Genomic DNA, 20,104 nt, shown 5'->3' with positions numbered 1-20,104 from the left:
CCTTTGGTTCATCACAATTTACTACACAATATTTCTGACACTGGAGACCCATAGATGTCCCTAGATACCAAGAACATGCAAATGGACCTTGTAGGAGCAATCTTCCATTTACTTAGGTATGTATTTTTAGGCGGATTTTCAGAAAATATGGCTAGGGTTTATTGAGGTTAACAATATATGCTGTCTTATACTATCATGCACTCTTCCTACTAGCTATACTAATACTTATGTCTTTACTATGAACTCAACACTGCAGCAACCGGAGAGCCTGGACTGGTCAGATGAGCTCAGTGGTACACAAGTTGAAGAAACATGGCTTGGATTCAAAACCAAATTCACAACAATACTTAACAACATTGCCCCCCTAAAAACCACCAGGGTTAAAAATCGTGCTGAACCATGGACGCACTCTGAAATACTGACCGCTATGAAAACCAGAGACAAAAAATGCTCTGAACTTCATAAAAGTCAGACAAAGCTTGCCAAAAGCTCAAACAGTGTTCTCCAAGCCCACGTGGAAGAATGCAAAATACAAAGAAACAGACTAAGAAACGATGTAAACACCATGATCAAATCCGCAAAACAAATGTCACCAATGACAACACTGAGGAAAACAAAAACAAACCCTGTGAACTTTGGAAATTACTCAACAACCAACTAGGCTGCAGCAAAAAACGAAAAACCAGGTTTACAAACATAAACATAAAGACAGAAAACACTCTCATCACAGACAAGCTGGATGTGGCCAAATACTTAAACACATTCTTCACTAACATAGCCACAACACTGGTAAATAAAGTACCCTCCCACTCAGGGCATTTTGGGGTAGAACACATCTTAGCATACTACAAAAACCAAAGACATACTTCAAACTTGAATTGGTAACAGATGAGGTAAAAAACTGAGCGCCCTCCAACCTAACAAGGCCACTGGCCATGACAATATCCCCTCCAAATTCCTCAGAGACTCAGCAACTGCCATCACCCCAGTCATCACACACATAATAAACCTGTCCATAAAACAGGGACACGTCCCCAAAGACTTCAAAATTGCCAGAGTGACCCCCCCTGCACAAAAAAGGCAGCAAATTAGACCCAGGCAACTACCGCCCTGTTTCTATTCTTACCTCCATCTCGAAAGTCATGGAAAAAATAGTCTACGAACAGGTCAAAAAGTACCTTGCGGAAAAAAGTCTAATCTACGAATTCCAATCTGGCTTCAGAACATCCCACTCCACTGACACATGCCTTCTCTATTTGAACGACCACATCAAACAAGAGGTGGACGCGGGCAAATACTGCGGCATGGTCATGCTGGACCTCCAAAAGGCTTTCGACACTGTCAATCACTCCATTCTGATTGACAAGCTAAAAGCAATTGGTTTTTTGATAGTTTATCAGTGAGCTGGATGCAATCCTACCTGGAGGGGAGAGAACAGATGGTAGAAGTAAACGGTACCCTATCCCCCCCCCCCCCTCCCAGTGAACTGTGGTGTTCCACAAGGAAGCATACTAGGACCGTTACTGTTCTTAATTTATGCAAATGACATGTCATCATCAACTTTTTCCTGTTCGCGGACAACTCAGCCCTGCTGGTCTCTGACAAGAACAAGTTACAGGTTGAACAAACCCTCAGCTCAGAACTCGGCAGAATCTGCACCTGGCTCGCTGATAACAAACTATCATTATACCTGGTTAAAACATAGTCCATTCTCTTCGGATCAAATAACAAACTCAGCAAGACCAACGGCTTCTCTGTTACAGTGGGTGACAATATTGTCACAAGGAAAGATGAAATTACATACCTGAGTTCCATCCTAGAGGCAAATCTTTCCTGTGACAAGATGGCATCCAATGTAATAAAAAAAGTCAACCAACAAACTAGATTCTTGTACCGGATCTCCTCACTGGTAAACAAAAATACCCTGCAGACTCTAACAGGAGCACTCATTCAAGGGTACTACGACTATGCTTGCACCTCATGGTACCAAAGCACCTCAAAGGCACTAAAAACAAGATTACAAACATCACAAAACAAACTGGTCAGACTACTGCTTGACCTTACTCCTAGAACCCACCTCACCCCTGCCCACTTTGACAACCTAGGATGGCTTAGAGTAGACGACAGAGTACAGCAACTTGCAATGGGCCTGGTCTACAAGATACACTACACCACTAAGGTACCCATGTACATGTCGTAATACTTCCCAAAGGTCAGTGAATACCACGACCACAACACCCGAGGGAGTTCCACAAATCATGTCCAACCCAGATTCGGCTCAAACAAGGGACTAAACACGTTTCGTAATTATGCCACATCAATGTGGAACGCCCTACCCACAGCCGTAAAACAATGTTAATCACTACCCACCTTCAAAACCGCTCTCAAAGAGCACCTACGGGAGGCTGCTATTCGAAACTGGCCCCCGTAAATGTCTGAACCCCCCAGGCCCACCCACCCCCTCCTAATGTGTTCCCTCCCCCTCGTATGTATATATTTACTGTTAGGATCTGTTTAACAGTACTGTATATTTGCATTATCTTGTATGTCACAAATGTAACAGTACTGTATATCTGTATGTCATGTATGTCATGTATGTCATAAATGTCATGATTAGATTAGATGATTAGATTATTATATCTGTATCTGTATGTTGTGTATGTCATAAATATCATTATGAATTGAAAATGGGGGACCCTGATGTAAACAAGACGAAAGTCTTTCTCTGGTCTGCATCCCCTTAACAATTGAGCTGTACTGTACTGTATCCATTCTGCAATCTGTTAATAAAGTGTTCAATCAATCAATCAATACAGAACTTGTAAGTCGCTTTGGATGAGAGTGTCAGCTAAATGACAAAATGTGAATGTAAATATATGCGTGTTAGTTACCAGATACTACAGCCTAATCACCCTCTGTTAGATCAACAACATGTTTCTCTCTAAACCAGTGAGGCCTCTGTAGGCCTTTTTGAATTCATCATGCCTCTGGCCATTAACATGATGCCTTCATTGTTATTCCCCTGAAAGAGAAACTATGATGCTTTGCCACTTCACATTGAGGAAGATCTCTTCTCGTGTCAAATGTATTGTCATTATGTCACCATTGATCATTGAGATTAGATTAGAAATCTATTGTTATCATACAGCACAGTACAGTACAAGAAAAAGACATTTGGCACCCAACCAGAGTGTAAATGTAGCAGTAAAGTGCAACAGTAATATACAATGTATACAGGTGAAACTGGGTATAACATATATAAATTAGTACTACTGAGTAATGGTGCTAATCAGATGTTTTATTGTTTTATTGTGGATCCCCATTACACCAAAGTGAGACTACTCTTCCTGGGGTCCAAACATTCAAAATACAAACACACACAAAAAAGTTAAATAAAAATATAAAACCACAAACATTGAAGTACTCACAAGAAAACATCACAACGAACAAAACAGTGAATAAAAGCTCACTCAATATTCATAAGTTAGATATCACAATTCTCAACCATAAAATACAAATTACATATTCAGTCCATAAGTACAAAACAGATCAAAATCATATATATGATTTGAACTCATATTATAGCATAACTTTTCTCAAGTCACCGATCACCTTTATATTTCCATACTAATTTCAAAAGTCAATGGCCAAAATGTAACTCATTATTCATGAGCGCAATTTTAAACCTTTTTTTAAACATAAATTTGTTCCTTATCATAGTTATATTTCTGGGTATTTTATTCCAATAAGCAACTGCTCTATACATTACCATCTTTTTCAGAGCATTTGTACAGAGTTGTAGTATTAATATGTAGAGTGATATAGGTATAAACTAAGACACTATGGTAGTAAGTCATACAGGCCAGCAGCGTAACTAGTAAGAATAGGTACATGTAAGTGATATGTACAGATATAGATATAGTATCTACAGATATGTAAAAAGGAATATATGCAGGTATGTACAGACAGATATTGTATGGATTATATGCAGGTGTATAAGTATTAAGTAGGTATATAGAAGGATTACATGCAGGTATATACAGACAGATATTTTAAAGGAGAGTGGGCAGTTTTTTATTTTTAAACTTTTATCAAAAGACAGTTGAAAGGCTGAGAGGGAGATACAGGAGAGAAGATCCCAGGCCAGCAGGGGTACTTGTGGTACTATGACGACCCCATATCCAATCTTAGGTTTGGATTAGGTAGATGTATCCTGTAAGGTTAAAGGTGCTATAGATAACATTCGGCCACTAGATGTCACACTAGAGCACAAGCATGTCATTTATCCAATCGGGTGCATTCTATGTGGGGAAAAGTCCAGAGGGGATACATGCCTGCAACATGTAAACAACAACAACATTCATTTTGGACCCACCAACATTAAAAAAATGTATACATTCATTCATCAATAATTTTTTGGGGAGAAAAGCAATACTTTTATCCTGCATCTTTCTAAATGGTAATGGACTGCATTTATATAGGGCTTTACAACTCATGCCTCGCATTCACACACTGACGGCGGTGGCAACGATGCAAGGTGCCGACCTGCTCATTGCACAGACCTTTTTGGGGCCAGTGGCTCAAGCTAAAAAGAAGGGCACCCACCCGACCCTCCATAATCACACACTATCTTTTAAATGTGTGTAGAGTAATCACTTAAAAAAAAAAAAAATTAGAAAGGTGCGGAATAAAAGTATTGCTTTTCCGCCAAAAAAGGTATTGATTAATTCATTTATTTATTTATCATTTAACACTTTCAGAGCCAGCCATTTTATCCATCCTTGTAGTCAATGGGCCAAGCTTTAAAAGATAGGGATTTTCACTGTGCGTCACGATGTTTGCAGGGCTATATCTATATTCTATATTATAGCTATGGAGACAATACTATGGCTCATTTGACACTATCACTATTTCTCGTCCAACATGTAAAAAATAATACATTTTTTCATGTATACGTTCGCGTTATGTTATCCCGTGGTGAATATTGTATATGCAGTGGTTCTCAACCTTTTCTCAACCATATGGCCGACGTTAAAATACAGTCTATTCAGCTATGCACAGTTCACGCAGGAGGCAAATGTATTCCTAATAGCATTATTCATTGTTAACTTTTGTCAGACACAGCCACAATGTACAAATGGGTAGCACTAGAACTAGCAAACTCTTCCACACAACTCATACAATGCAAGGGGCATTGAGAACATAATAACTAACATTCTCACATAGCAAGTGAGAAAATTAAGAACAACTGTATTTCAGCAAACGTACTTAATTCTCTCTCTCTCGCTCTCACACAGCAAGCAATTGTCCTTCATTCTCTCTCTCACACACACACACACACACACACACACACACACACACACACACACACACACACACACACACACACACACACACACACACACACACACACACACACACACACACACACACACACACACACACACACACACACACACACACACACACACACACACACACACACACACACACACACACACACACACACACACACACACACACACACACACACACACACACACACACACACACACACACACAGCATGTTGTTGTCCATTGACAACTCACATAAGCAGGGCCGGACTGGGGAAATAATTCAGGCTCGGAAATATAGTGTGAAATATAGCCCCAGTCAGGCCACTTTCTAAGTGGGGGTCCCCCACCAGGAATTATTTTGTTACAAAGACTTAATTTCCTGCATTCTGGTGCAGGATTCTTTTTAAATGTACCATTTAAATGCCAGTGTTTGTGATGGGCATCACAAATTATATTAAAATAATAAAAATAAAAACACATATTCAATACATTTTTTAATTGTAACCCTTTAAATGCCAGTTTGTGTGATGGCATCACAAATTATTGTTAAAAAAACACACAAAAAGTAAAATATTTTCAATATATCAAATGCAAAGTAAATCTTTCTGGGGGGGATTATTACAGGCTAGGCATGTGTCAATGATTAGCAACAACACAGATTTTGATGGATTTTTTTTGTAATGTCAGATTTAACAACAACTCTTTCAGAGTATTTCATTTTTTTTACATTACAAAAAATCTAAAAATAAAAACGGTTATGATCAGGGCTGAAGTTGAATAAAAGATGTATGACTGTTTAGACTGCAATACTCTCTGTCACAGTTATCTCCTGGTTGTTCCCCACCTAGGTTATCTAACTATCGGCCTGCTTCTAAGTTCAGTGGCCTGACTGCACAAAAGATTTTTTTTTTTCTTTTTTTTTTTATAAATTTTTTCAAGTACCACCAGCAGTACCACCAAGTACCACTAGTGGTACGCGTACCACAGGTTGAGAACCAGTTTCAGAGTGATCCTGGCTAATTCCTGGAAGCTGAGTTATGGAGCGCTATGTGCATTTTACTAAAGTTGTTCGCGTTTCTCGCCTGGACACGCTACTGTTTCCAAATCAAAGGTATACAATAGGTAATATGTTTCATCATGAATGCATCAATGGGGGGGGGGGGTCATTCTTTGATGCTCTGACCGCCAGCAATGGCATTCGTTTTGAATACTACATACGCTGGATCAATGTGAAATCATTGTAGGATCAAGGTGGAATTGACGTCATATAGTCCTTACCTTTGATCGGGGTTATTCCAAAAAGAATATTCCAATTGTCTGATCGCGATTTCCAGTATTGATGTCCATCGGGTCCCTGACATGAAGTGGCACAAGATATGCTTCAAGTGTGCTGAACGCGTTTCAAAGTGCTCGGATGAAGCGATTCACTTGGCTTGGTCTAAATTCTCTGCCCAGACGACATTAGAGGTGGCACACAGTCTGGAACAGGGTTTCAAAGGGTAGGCGATACTGCCACCTAGCAGGATCTGGCTGGTATTGCACTCTCTGGGTCTCAGTATGGCTTTCAACGGTAACATAGAGGTCCGTGAGACTGTATAGAATAAAAAAGTCGAATAAAAGAAAATGTATGAAAACGATCGAAAACTCGACTATACTCGGGTTTTGGCGCTCAACGGTTGGCGAGATAACCCGACTATAGTCGTGGTTGGCCGTGAATGAGTTAAAAAAAATCTTTGCAGGTCCAAAATGTATGTTGTTTGCATGTATTCCCTCCCTACTTCCCATTTCCCCACATGGAATGCGCCTGGTTGGATAAATGACATGCTGGTGCTCTAGTCAAGTGCAGTGGTTCCCAAAGTGGGGGTCGTGACCCCTAGAGAAAGACATTTATTTTATTAAAAAAGAATGTTTGCAGTCAGGCTACTGAACTTAGAAGCAGGCCAGGCTAGTGTTTCTAATTGCGGCGGCACAATATATAACCTATGTGGGGAACAACCAGGAGATCACTGCAACAGAGGGTAACACAGTCTAAAGTCACACAAGTTGGAGATCTCTCTCTCTCTCTCTCTCTCACTCACACACACACACACACAAAGGGAGCCACATGTGATTGGTGGAGGCGGGACCATTACAAAAAAACTAAATATCCATCTGTTACGCACCCCAGTAAGGGGACGCAACACAAGGCCACAGACAGGGTAGGTGAGGGTGCAGTGACACAAAACCACAGAAACAATTTGCAAAATAATAGTATTTATTTCACTAAATCAAAACACAGCAACACAGAGAGCAAGGATGACTTCCTAGTGGCACCAAATAAAATACAAAAGGAAATGAAAACCCACCCTCCCCTTTACAGGCGCTGAACGCGCAAAAGTGTGGTGCTCACTCTAAAGCTGGTGTCTTTAACATCAGGTCACCTACGTGATGTAGAAATGTAGACCCAGGGTATCTTCCTGTCCTCAATCCCTGTGTGCGAAACAAAAAGATTAATACACAAGAAAAGTAGTCACCATAGGCTGGGTGAACAGGGGAACCAATATACAAAGGGTTAATACAGAAATGTACACAAACTATAATGACCAGAGCTTTTACCAGCTTTACCAAATGTACCATGAACCGCTAAAGATATTCCCTATACTAACAAGAACCAGAGCTTTTACCAGCTCTACCAAATGTACCTCAAGAACCAGAGCTTTTACCTCTGAAGAGCCACTGCTCTATATCCCCAAGAACCAGAGCTTTTACCTCTGAAGAGCCACTGCTCTATATCCCCAAGAACCAGAGCTTTTACCTCTGAAGAGCCACTGCTCTATATCCCTCTAAAGAGCCATATATATATATACATAAGGACACCGTCCGTAACACCATCAAAATCATTGTTGTTGCTAGTCATTGACACATGCTAGCCTGTAATAATCCCATCCAGAAAAATCTATTTTGCATTTGATATATTGATTATTTTTGTTTCACTTTCTGTGTTTTTATTTTTACAATAATTTGTGATGCCATCACACGCTGGCATTTAAAGGGTTAAAATTATAAAATGGGTTGAATATGAATTAATAATTGAATATGTGGTGGTTATGATCAGGGCTGAAGTTGAATAAAAGATTTATGAAAGAAAAAGTGGTAAAATAATATTTCCATGGCGTTTTTGAAGAGGACAATTTAGTCCCCTAATGGTAAGAGTGTGAGTATTTTTTTCAATCTGACATTACAAAAAAAAGCAAATCCTAAAAATTTTTTAATCCCTGTTGCTAATCATTGACATATGCTAGCCTGTTTTTTGAACAATAATTTGTGATGCCATCACAAACATTGGCATTTAAAGTGTACAAATTCTAAAATTCCTACACCAGAAACCCCCCCCCCATCCAACCCATGTCTCCAGGTCTTCAGTTGCTGTTAGATCAGACTCTCTGTATTGTCTCCTCATCAGGAACGAGGACAGAGAAGAGAGGAACCGCAAGGCGTCGTACGATGTCAAGGAAGGCACCACAGACTGTGAGGAGAGGTCAGTCGCCCCGCCGCCGCACCACATCTCACTGGCTTCCTGTTGTGATTCTTCTGGGTGAGGTAGAATATAATGCATCACATCTTCAGAAACCCCAGAATCTGCCGTTTCTTTTGGTATATGATATAATAGCATCATGCTGTAAGATTTTAGGGTTGAAAAGTTAATGTCTCTTGTGTGCACACAGGCTCTCTCCATTGGCTTGTACCCCACAGTTTGAGAATCACTGGTTTAGCCTGTGTGTGTGTGTGTTTTTGAGAGAGAGAGAGAGAGAGAGAGAGAGAGAGAGAGAGAGAGAGAGAGAGAGAGAGAGAGAGAGAGAGAGAGAGAGAGAGAGAGAGAGAGAGAGAGAGAGAGTGAGGGACAGAGAGAGCGAGGGAGATAGAGAGAGTGAGAAAGAAGGGGGGAACATTACATTGAATTTCCTGAGAATTACCTGGGAGCATTTACACATTCAACTAAGTCAGAGAGAGTGAATTGGTGTGTCAGAGAGGCATGTTTCAGTTTATGTCCAAGGCCCACTTTACATTCTCCTGTAAATGTACATGGGGAGGGGGGGGTTGTTAATACAAAACAAGGGCCCCATATTTGATCTCGAAACGGGCCCCTGAACCCTAAGGCCGCCTATTATACACATAAACATCTGATCCGAGATGAGACTTGTCAAATTATTTTATGTGTTTTAGGGACACCCACTCATATGCAACCAGGGGCAGTTTAATAATAATAATAATAATAATAATAATAATAATAATAATAATAATAATAATAATAATAATAATAATAATAATAATAATAATAATAATAATAATAAACTTTATTAAGCACCTTAAACTGCAGCTCAAAGTGCTTCACAACAGAAAAAAGACAGGCATAAAATGAGCACATCAAGTGCAGACATATAAAATCACAGATTTTTACATTAACATCCCAACAGGCCAACTAGTTTATGGGTTGATTCAGTTTTAAATAGACAATAATAAAAAGAGTAAGATAAAATAGACAGAGTAAAATTGTGCAATAGTGCAGTGCAATAAAATTGTAGAATAGAATAGATTCAAAAATATATATATTTTACAGTGCAATAAAATAGTTCTGGATTACTGTTCAACAGTTCAAAGTCATCTTTACCTTCTCTGTTTGGTATCCACAGTTTAAAACTTGACAGTCTTCCCTCCTGTTTTATACCCACTTTGACCCTTTGAACCTCCCACTCAGGGCAAACCTCCCTCTCAGGGCGCAGTTCCCTCTCTCAGGGTGCAGTTCTAGGCCTGGGTCCTACACAGTTTTAAAGCCTGACATTCTCTTGTTTGATACCCACACAGTTTAAAGGGGAACTATTTTACTATTTCTTTCACTATTTGGGCACTTTTACACAATTCCTGTGAGTCTATGGAACACCTCTGTAATATATATATATATTTTTATTCATTGTTTTGTATTTCTAATCAAGTCCTCAAAAACAGCATTTTTCTACCTCAAGATCTCGAGCTGTTTTGAGCCTGGGCTCCTAAACCACTGCGCCACGGCCCCGCCGCCTGAACATTAACATGCAGCGGTGTCTTTCTGACATCACATATCGCGCACATTTTCAAATGACTCAGTTCAGTGAGGGTGAATATTGTGAGAGGAGAATTGGAAGAATGCGCCAATATGAGAATTTTGAGACATAGATCATATTAATATAAGTTCACATAGCTAGGAAACAATGCTAAACACTCAAAAAGGCCATTTATAAGATAGTTCCCCTTTAATACCTGACAGTTTTGAACCTGTAATAAAAAGCAATAGACAGAGTAAAATAATACAGTGCAATAATAGAATAGTAGAATAGAATAGATAGTAAAATTATGCAATATAATGGACAGAGTAAAATAGTGCTACAGTACAATCAACAGTGGGGTGTATTAGAAGGCTATGATGAAGAGGTAAGTTTTTAGCTTATTTTTGAGAATATTAAGAGATCTAGCTTCCCTAATGTCCATAGGTAGTGTGTTCCATAACTTTGGTGCATAGTTTGCAAAGGCTGCATCCCCGATTTTCCTTAGACTGTGGCTTGGAACCTTCAATAGACCAGTAGTAAATAATAATAATAATAATAATAATAATAATAATAAATTGGATTTGAAGAGAGAAGCGCCTTTCTCAGACTCAAGGACACTGTACAAGGAGAGAGAAGCCATATAAAAGAAAGGGTAAATAAAAATATGGAAAAAGAATGATGAATATATGTGTATAGTAACAACAGGAAAAAACAAATAAGATAAAAAAGGAAGCAAGGTGCTGTCCAATTGGATAAGTGGCAACAAGAAAAACAGAAACAAAAACAAAAAAACAGAAAAAAACAGAAAACAAAAACAAACAAACAACAAAAGCAACAGGATCTGTGGCTTAAAAGAAAAAAAGTCAGGGGTGGGCTACTTGGGAGCAGGGCCATGTTGCATGAAGGCAAGTGTGAACAGGTATGTTTTTAGGTGGGTTTTGAAAAGGTTGATGGTGTCAGAGCCTCAGATGGAGGGGGAGAGGGAGTTCCACAGCCTGGGGGCAGCTACAGCGAAAGCTCGGTCTCCCAGTGTGGAATGCCTGGTGCAGGGGATGGTGAGGAGGTCGGAGTTGGAGGAGCAGAGGCCTCATGCTGGAGTGTAGGGGTGGAGTAGGTTGGTCAGGTAGGAAGGGGCCAACCCGTGCAGGGATTTGTAGGTGAGGAGGAGGATCTTGTAGGGGATTCGGTAGTTGATGGGGAGCCAGTGGAGTTTTTGCAGGGTGGGGGTGATGTGCTGCCAGGGTTTGGTGTGCGTGAGGACCCTCGCAGCAGAGTTTTGGACATACTGTAAGCGATCCAGAACCTTCTTGGAAGCACCAAGAAGGATTCCGTTACAGTATAGTCGAGGCGGAAAGTGATGAAGGCGTGAATGAGTGTTTTTCCGCTGAGGTGTCGGAGAGTGAGGGGCGGACTCGGGAAATGGTTCTGAGGTGGAAGAAGGCGGACCTGGTGACAGACTTGACATGAGGGTGGAATGAGAGTGTTGAGTCCAGTATTACGCCCAGGTTCCTTACCTCCGTGGAGGGGCAGATGGAGTAGCCATCCATGGAGAGAACAAGGTGGTCGATCTTTTGGAGGAGGGCTGGGGAAGCTACAACTATTAATTCTGGCTTCTTGCTGTTGAGTTGAAGGAAGTTGGTGGTCATCCATGTTTTTATGTCCTGGAGGCAGGCAGTGAGGGAGGGGGGAGGGAGGGGAGCAGAGGGTTTGGTGTTTTTGATTGATTGATTGATTGAAAACGTTATTAACAGATTGCAGAATGGGTACAATACAGTACAGCTCAATACACACAATTGTTAAGGGGATGCAGACCAGAGAAAGACTTTCGTCTTGTTTACATCAGGGTCCCCCATTTTCAATTCATCAGGACATATATGACATACATGACATACAGATAGATAGTACTGCTACATCTATACATTTATGACATACCAGATTTGCAAATACAGTACTGTTTGTGATACAAAAAGAGTCTAGAAAAGAGTATATACATTTGATGTAAAAACTGTACATTGGGGTAGGTGGGGTGGGTGGGGGGGGGCTGTACATTGGAGGTGGTTCGGTGGGTGGGGTGGGGGTTGGGTAGGAGGGGTGGGTGGGGAACACTGTAGAACTGTACAAGCAACACTGTACATTTGAATATTGACAACCATACTTGGTCATTTACTGTACATTGGAGGGGGTTGGGTTAGGACATTTACATGGGCCAGTTTCGAATTGCAGTCTCCCGTAGGTGTTCTTTGAGAGTGTTTTTGAAAGTGGGTAGTGATTCACATTCCTTTACAGCTTTGGGTAGGGCGTTCCACATTGATGTGGCATAATTGCGAAACATGTTTAGTCCCTTGTTTGAGCCGAATCTGGGTTTAACATGATTTGTGGAGCTCTCTCTGGTGTTGTGATCGTGGTATTCACTGACCTTTGGGAAGTATTTTGACATGTACATGGGTACCTTGGTCGTGTGGTGTATCTTGTAGACCAGGCCCATTGCAAGTTGCTGTACTCTGTCGTCTACTCTAAGCCATCCTAGGTTGTCAAAGTGGGCAGGGGTGAGGTGGGTTCTAGGAGTAAGGTCAAGCAGTAGTCTGACCAGTTTGTTTTGAGATGTTTGTAATTTTGTTTTTAGCGCCTTTGAGGTGCTTTGGTACCATGAGGTGCAAGCATAGTCGTAGTACGTATGAGTGCTCCTGCCAGAGTCTTCAGGGTATTCTTGTTTACCAGAGAGGAGATCCGGTACAAGAAACGAGTTCGTTGGTTGACTTTTTTTATTACATTGGATGCCATTTTGTCACAGGAAAGATGTGGAGGTAAAGCTGCGTGTCGTCTGCGTAAGAGTGGAAGTGGAGGCCATGTTTCCTTATGATATCACAGAGTGGGAGGAGGTAGATCATAAAAAGTAGATGATCGCAATGTTCTAGGAGGCACATAGTTGACTAGAGAATTTGTAATGTAGCTTGATCCTGTTCCATTTAGTGCTTTGTATATAAGGAGGAGGACCTTGAAATCAATTCTAAATGTTACCGGAAGCCAGTTTAGGTTAGCTAATACAGGACTGATGTGGTCTCTCCTCTTGGTTCTAGTTAGTAGCCTAGCTGCCGAGTTTTGAATGAGTTGAAGTCGTTCTGTTTTTTTTTGGGAGGCCAGTGAGGAGTGCATTACAGTAGTCAAGTGTGACTACTGTAAGTGACATGAAACTGTGCAAATTCAAGAGCTCAACGGGGAAAAATACCTTTCAGTACTCAGCAGCTTGTGAGTGGAATAAACTGTCAGTGTCTATAAAAAGTATTGACTCAGATATAAATTTTAAAGAGGCTATGAAGAAATGGCTTAGTCACACGGGATAAAGAAACATATATGCTGGTGTGCTGTAGACTTTGTGTTTGTTTTATTGAACTTTTCGATTCATATTTACATATTTATAATGCTTGAAAATTGTATTTGCATGTCTTATTTGTGTATACTCGTCATCTTGTCCCCCCCCCCCCCCCCCCCCCATTTGAGGACCACAATGGAAATAAACCGTATGGTTTTATTGTTTCAATCCTCGACGGTTTGAAATTATATGTGATGGCTGTACATGTTGTGTATCAGTATTGTATGTGATTTTAGATTGTCCAATAAATTCAATCAATCAATCAATCAAGACACTTTTATGCCAAAGTCAAAACCTTGACGTTGCTGTGTGTCCGCCGCGCAGCCCCACTCCCACGCTGGCCGAGGTGCGCGCCTGGGGCCAGTCGTTCGACAGGCTGATGTGCTGCCCGGTGGGCCGGGCCTCTTTCAGGCTGTTCCTGCGCACGGAGTTCAGCGAGGAGAACATGCTCTTCTGGCTGGCCTGCGACGACTTCACCAAGGAGACCAATAAGGGCGCCGTGGAGGAGAGAGCGCGGCTCATCTACGAGGACTACATCTCCATCCTGTCTCCTAAAGAGGTAGGACTACATCTCCCACCCTCTCTCCTAAAGAGGTAGGACTACATCTCCACCCTGTCTCCTAAAGAGGTAGGACTACATCTCCCACCCTCTCTCCTAAAGAGGTAGGACTACATCTCCATCCTGTCTCCTAAAGAGGTAGGACTACATCTCCCACCCTCTCTCCTAAAGAGGTAGGACTACATCTCCATCCTGTCTCCTAAAGAGGTAGGACTACATCTCCCACCCTCTCTCCTAAAGAGGTAGGACTACATCTCCATCCTGTCTCCTAAAGAGGTAGGACTACATCTCCCACCCTCTCTCCTAAAGAGGTAGGACTACATCTCCATCCTGTTTCCTAAAGAGGTAGGACTACATCTCCCACCCTCTCTCCTAAAGAGGTAGGACTACATCTCCATCCTGTCTCCTAAAGAGGTAGGACTACATCTCCCACCCTCTCTCCTAAAGAGGTAGGACTACATCTCCATCCTGTCTCCTAAAGAGGTAGGACTACATCTACATCTCCCCCCCCCCCCCCCCCCACGGCGACCCCCACTTTGGGAACCCCTGCGATAATATTTCTATAAGTAATCACTTTATTAAAAAATATATCAGAAAAAATATATAATATTATAGTATAAATATTAGAGGTGGGCATAGATAATTTTTTTTAATCTAGATTAATCTATCTGCAATCCTGAAGTTAATCTAGATTAATCTAGATTAAAATGACTCATTTTAAGTCTGCCGAAGGCATTCAAAATATGTGTGTTCTACCTAGGGATGGGTATCGTTAGGATTTTATCGATACTACTACTCTTATCGATACTGCCTAATGTTTCGGTACTTTATCGACATTGCTTTATTATTTATAACTTTATAAATAAATATTATTTCTTCAGCAACAGCAGCAGCAGCAATGTTCTTTTATATAACTTTATAAATAAATTATAAATAAATATAATTTCTTCAGCAACAGCAGCAACAATGTTTTAAATGTGTCTGAATTATAGACTTTTTATAATAAACAACAAATGTAAGATAAAAAAAACTATATACACTGAATGATTAGTTGTTACCTAAAGCCCTTGGACTCCACTGTAGAGAAGGGGTGCAGGCCTTTGACAACAAACTGGGTCACAGCCCTGTTCACCCTATCCTCTGTCATCCTTCCTAGCTGCTAGGGTGAAGGGACTTGGCTGGGACCGGTGGTGGTAGAGGGAGGAGGGGTGGGCTGGGACATGGTGGCTGCAGCCTCAGCCTGACGAATGACGATCTATAAAAAGTTGTCATCTTTCAAATATATTTGTAGCTAAACAATTAGCTAAGCAATTATATTTTATTTATTAGCCTATTCGTAATAATTCGTTATTTGCCTAGCTAACTCTGTATCTTGGCTTACCTGCAGTGGACGTGGATGGAGATGGAACACTGCGAGCAAAGCAGTCGAAAACGGCGCATTTCTGCAGACTAATGTTATGGTTTGACAACAGATGTTTTGACAAATTACTTGTATTGCCACCCTTACTTGCAAATGTTTTATTGCACTTGTGGCAATGTGCGTTGGCGTCGACTTTCGTAAAGTGTACCCAGACTTTCGTTTTGTTCTCTCCGCCATGATGAGCCATCAGGCTGCTAAACGAACAATAAACACTATGCAACAACCATCAAATGCACACAGCACACACACCCACACGCACACACTCACTTAAACCACACAAACACACTTTATATTTATTGATAAAGGATTTGCACTACAACTCGTACACCCACTGTAAATTGTACCTAAATTGCACCTCATCCCATTTCTGCCTTGCACTATATAGTATTGTATTAGTACACTGCACAGTATTGTATATTATATGGTAACTCAGTTACGTCTATTCTGCATCGAACATTGTACATATGTCTATACTGAACACTGTGACCTCATTTTTTTTTTACTTCTAATTTACATGCTATACTATGTTATTTTATTTCATACTTATCTTGTCTTGCACAGTCTCTGGAGCGTAACAGTAAGAAGCATTTTGTATAAAAGTATTCTGTACTTCTGTATGACAACTATTAAAGAAACTTGAAACTTGAAACTTGAGCTCGGTCTATGTCCTGCGCGCTTCAACACGGAGCCACGGACAGGCCCCTCCCTTAAGTACCCGTATGTGTATTTAGTGTGAATGTGTGTGTGGCTCGCTGAGTCGCTGCGGCTTGTTTCTCGTGCAGACAGAGAGAGGAGAGGAGACCCAACTTGGAGAATAGATTAACGGCGTCTATTTATTTATCGCGCGATAACAGTCCGGCGTTAACTTAGCCCGGTAACGGCGTTAACGGCCCAGCTCTAATAAATATAATAGTAAACTTTATTTGTGCGGCACCTTTCATACAAGAATTGCAGCTCAAAGTGCTTCATAAAATTGGCATAAAATTAGCACAAAATTTACAGAAAAGTGCAGACATAAAATGAGCCCAGCTCCATCCTCTCTCCTAAAGAGGTAGGATGTCTGCTCGGAGGACGGCAACTGCAATTTACCTATCTCAAGCCCCGCCCTTGATATCAAGCCCCGCTCTCTTTTATTTCCCCCTCAGACAAAGGAAGCAACAGCTCTGATTGGAGGATCAAGATAGGATAAAATACACAAAATAATCCCAGGGAATGTGGGGAGAATAATGCTGACCATACTTCTTCACATCAAAAATACAAATCTACTGGTCAGATATTTTACACATAATGGAACAGATGTTCGAGAAAGTGGGGTATCTAGAAAAACAAGATACTGTTAGGAACACGCCCCAAAAACCTACAAAAAGAAGATTTATAAAAAAAATTATATTTGAGAGCTGCAGCACTTAAGCAAATAACAAGAGCTTGGAAAAAAAACTTGAATCTCCCAAAGTAAACAAGTGGTTAGAAACTGTAGAGGACATATACAGTATGGAAAAGGTAACTTACAAAAAAAGATGGGGTTTCTTTAAACTATGGAAAGGTATTTGAAGACATAGACAGATCAGGCTTTGAGATTAGGATTTAAGTAACATGAAACAGTAATATAAAACTAGAGTAGTAGTAGCAGTAGTAGTAGGCAGAGAGTTATCTTTGATCTACTACTCAATTGTTGGGGAACACCCCCCGTAGGCCTACACCTTTAATGAAAATGCAAGTCCTTTTTCCTGTTTTTTTCTCTTCTTTTCCTAAAATAAGATATTCCTTTATTTTACCCGCTTGGGGAAATTCAGGCATCATAGCAGCACAGGGGAGGGGAGCTACAGGTATGGGCAGGGTAATAGTAGAAATACTTAAATATGGCGCGGCTGGGTAGCGCAGTGGAGAATGCACTCGCCTACCACCGCAGAGACTCTGGGATCGAATCCAGCTGTCAGCGGTACCTCCGGCTTGGTCAGTCGTCCCTACTAACACAATTGGCAGTGTTAGCGGGTGGGAAGCCGGCGGGGTATGTGTCCTGGTCGTTGTAAACTGCCGGGTGAAAAGAAGAGGCTGGCTGACTCCACATGTATCAGAGGAGGCATGTGGTAGTTCTACACCCTCCCTAGGCCGACAGTGGGACAATGCGCGCAACGACCAGGAAGGGAATTGGCATAACGACAAAAAATTGGGACGGGAGAAAAAAAATACAGAAAAAGTGAGAAAAAAAAGATATATTTTAATTAAAAATTTTAAAAATACATAAATATAGGCAATATAATTAGATCTTACGTGACTATCCTCTGTGCGATTAAAGTCTATTATATTCTGGCATCACACTAGGCCCTAATCTATTATATTCTGGCATCACACTAGGCCCTAGTCTATTATAATCTGGCATCACACTAGGCCCTAGTCTATTATAATCTGGCATCACACTAGGCCCTAGTCTATTATAATCTGGCATCACACTAGGCCCTAGTCTATTATAATCTGGCATCACACTAGGCCCTAGTCTATTATAATCTGGCATCACACTAGGCCCTAGTCTATTATATTCTGGCATCACACTAGGCCCTAGTCTATTATAATCTGGCATCACACTAGGCCCTAGTCTATTATAATCTGGCATCACACTAGGCCCTAGTCTATTATAATCTGGCATCACACTAGGCCCTAGTCTATTATAATCTGGCATCACACTGAAGTCTCCTAAAGTGGACCACGAATGAGCGAGTTGTGCTTCTTCCCTCAAGTTTTTTGTGGCTTTTCTGGCTGCGATCCAATCTGACGGAGTTAGAAAAATGTCCCGTTCCTCTCCTGAAGCAGTAACCTTCTCGCGCTCTCAAATCTTCAGTCGGCGAGCAACTGAGTATGTTTGGATTAGATTAGATTCAAATGTATTGTCATCATACAGCACAAGCACAGTACAACGAAAAGAGGTTTGGCCTCCAACCAGAGGGAAAATGTAGCCAGGCATGCGTTGCTCATGGGACGGGGTTGCACACCGTGCAACCAGTCTGTGAGCAGAAGCACGTGCACCCGGGAGCGCGCGTGCACGTGCCGTCATTAAAACATAGTGCAACCAGTCGTCCCATGAGCAACGCATGCCTGAATGTAGCACAAGTGCAATAGCGATAGCAATATACAATGTACAGGTGATTAAAAAATATATACAAATTCGTACTACTGTGCTGTGTAGTGCTAATCAGATGTATGTACAGAGTTGTAGTATTAATCTGTACAGTGATACAGGTGATAGAAGTCATACTGTCCAGCAGCGTAACTAGTAAGAGTAGGATAAAAAGTGAGTGAGTTAATGTATTGGAATGTACAGTAGTGTACGCGCCCAAGGCAGCAGAGTATCACTCTGCAGTCAGATAGCGGTGAGGTGTATTACCATCCAAACTCAACCCACAGGAAACAACATGGTCATGAGGCGCGTTTGCATACCAGCTTTTTAACCCCCCCCCCCTAAAAAGAAGGGCACTCACCCCACGACTGGCACTATTCCCACCCTGATTCTCCATAATCACACACTATGTTTTAAAGGTGCTATAGATTAAAAAAAAAAAGTATGAGTAATCACTTAAAAAAATGTATTACACCCAAAGAGATTTTAGAAAGGTATGGAATAAAAGTATTGATGAATGAATTTATCATTTAAAAAAATACATCTTTGCGGGTCCAAAATAAATGTTGTTGTTTACGTTGCAGGCATGTATCCCCTCCTTACTTCCCATTTCCCCCCCAAATTTAACTCACAGGGAATGACATGTTCATGGGGCATGTTTGTTTACCATCTTCTCTGTTTACCCCCACCCAGGTGAGCCTGGACTCCCGCGTGCGTGAGGTGATCAACAGGAACATGCAGGAGCCAAACTACCAGACGTTTGATGATGCCCAGCTACAGATCTACACCCTAATGCAAAGAGACTCGTACCCTCGCTATATGAACTCCCCGGCCTACAAAAACCTGCTCAACACCCTGTCAGAGCTGCCCCCTGAATCTTACAACCTGTGACCTTTTAACCTCTTACGCCCCCTCCCGCCCCCCACCATCCTTTTCTTTGTATGTTCAGTGTAGGATTACATGAACCGGGGCCTCTGACCTGGCCCCTCCCTCCCGGGTATCTCAGTGCTATCGTGATCCACACACCTGACTGACGACGACACTCTCAGGTCCTCCAAACCTCCAGAGGGCGCCATAACAACACGTACTGCTACGGATCATCATAGCAAAATAACTCCAAAGGAATACTTTTTGGGGGGGGGGGAATAATATATTTGATTTGTGTTGAAAGGATTTTTTTTATGGTCTGTTATTGTTTTTTTGTATGCTTGTTTTTTTGGGGGGGGGGGGGGGGGGGGATTATTCC

General features: G+C 41.3%; 1 protein-coding gene across 1 annotated transcript in view; it reads left to right on the top strand.

Annotated features, from left to right (window-relative positions):
- Nucleotides 1–19,749, top strand: part of rgs20 (regulator of G protein signaling 20) — a gene marked incomplete at both ends in the record, with an annotated part of 48,455 nt that extends 28,706 nt beyond the window's left edge. Inside the window, 3 exons of the mRNA XM_084327589.1 lie at nucleotides 8,780–8,854; nucleotides 14,092–14,326; nucleotides 19,552–19,749. Of these exons, the coding sequence (XP_084183715.1) occupies nucleotides 8,780–8,854; nucleotides 14,092–14,326; nucleotides 19,552–19,749 (508 nt within the window). The remainder of the gene's footprint in view (nucleotides 1–8,779; nucleotides 8,855–14,091; nucleotides 14,327–19,551) is intronic.
- Between the last annotated feature and the right edge of the window lie 355 nt (nucleotides 19,750–20,104).

Source organism: Notolepis coatsorum, assembly GCF_963971535.1.
Source record: "Notolepis coatsorum genome assembly, chromosome: 13".
NCBI classification, from domain to species: Eukaryota; Metazoa; Chordata; class Actinopteri; order Aulopiformes; family Paralepididae; genus Notolepis; species Notolepis coatsorum.
Note: the sequence above shows the minus strand (reverse complement) of the source record. Positions and strands in the feature narration are given on the sequence as shown.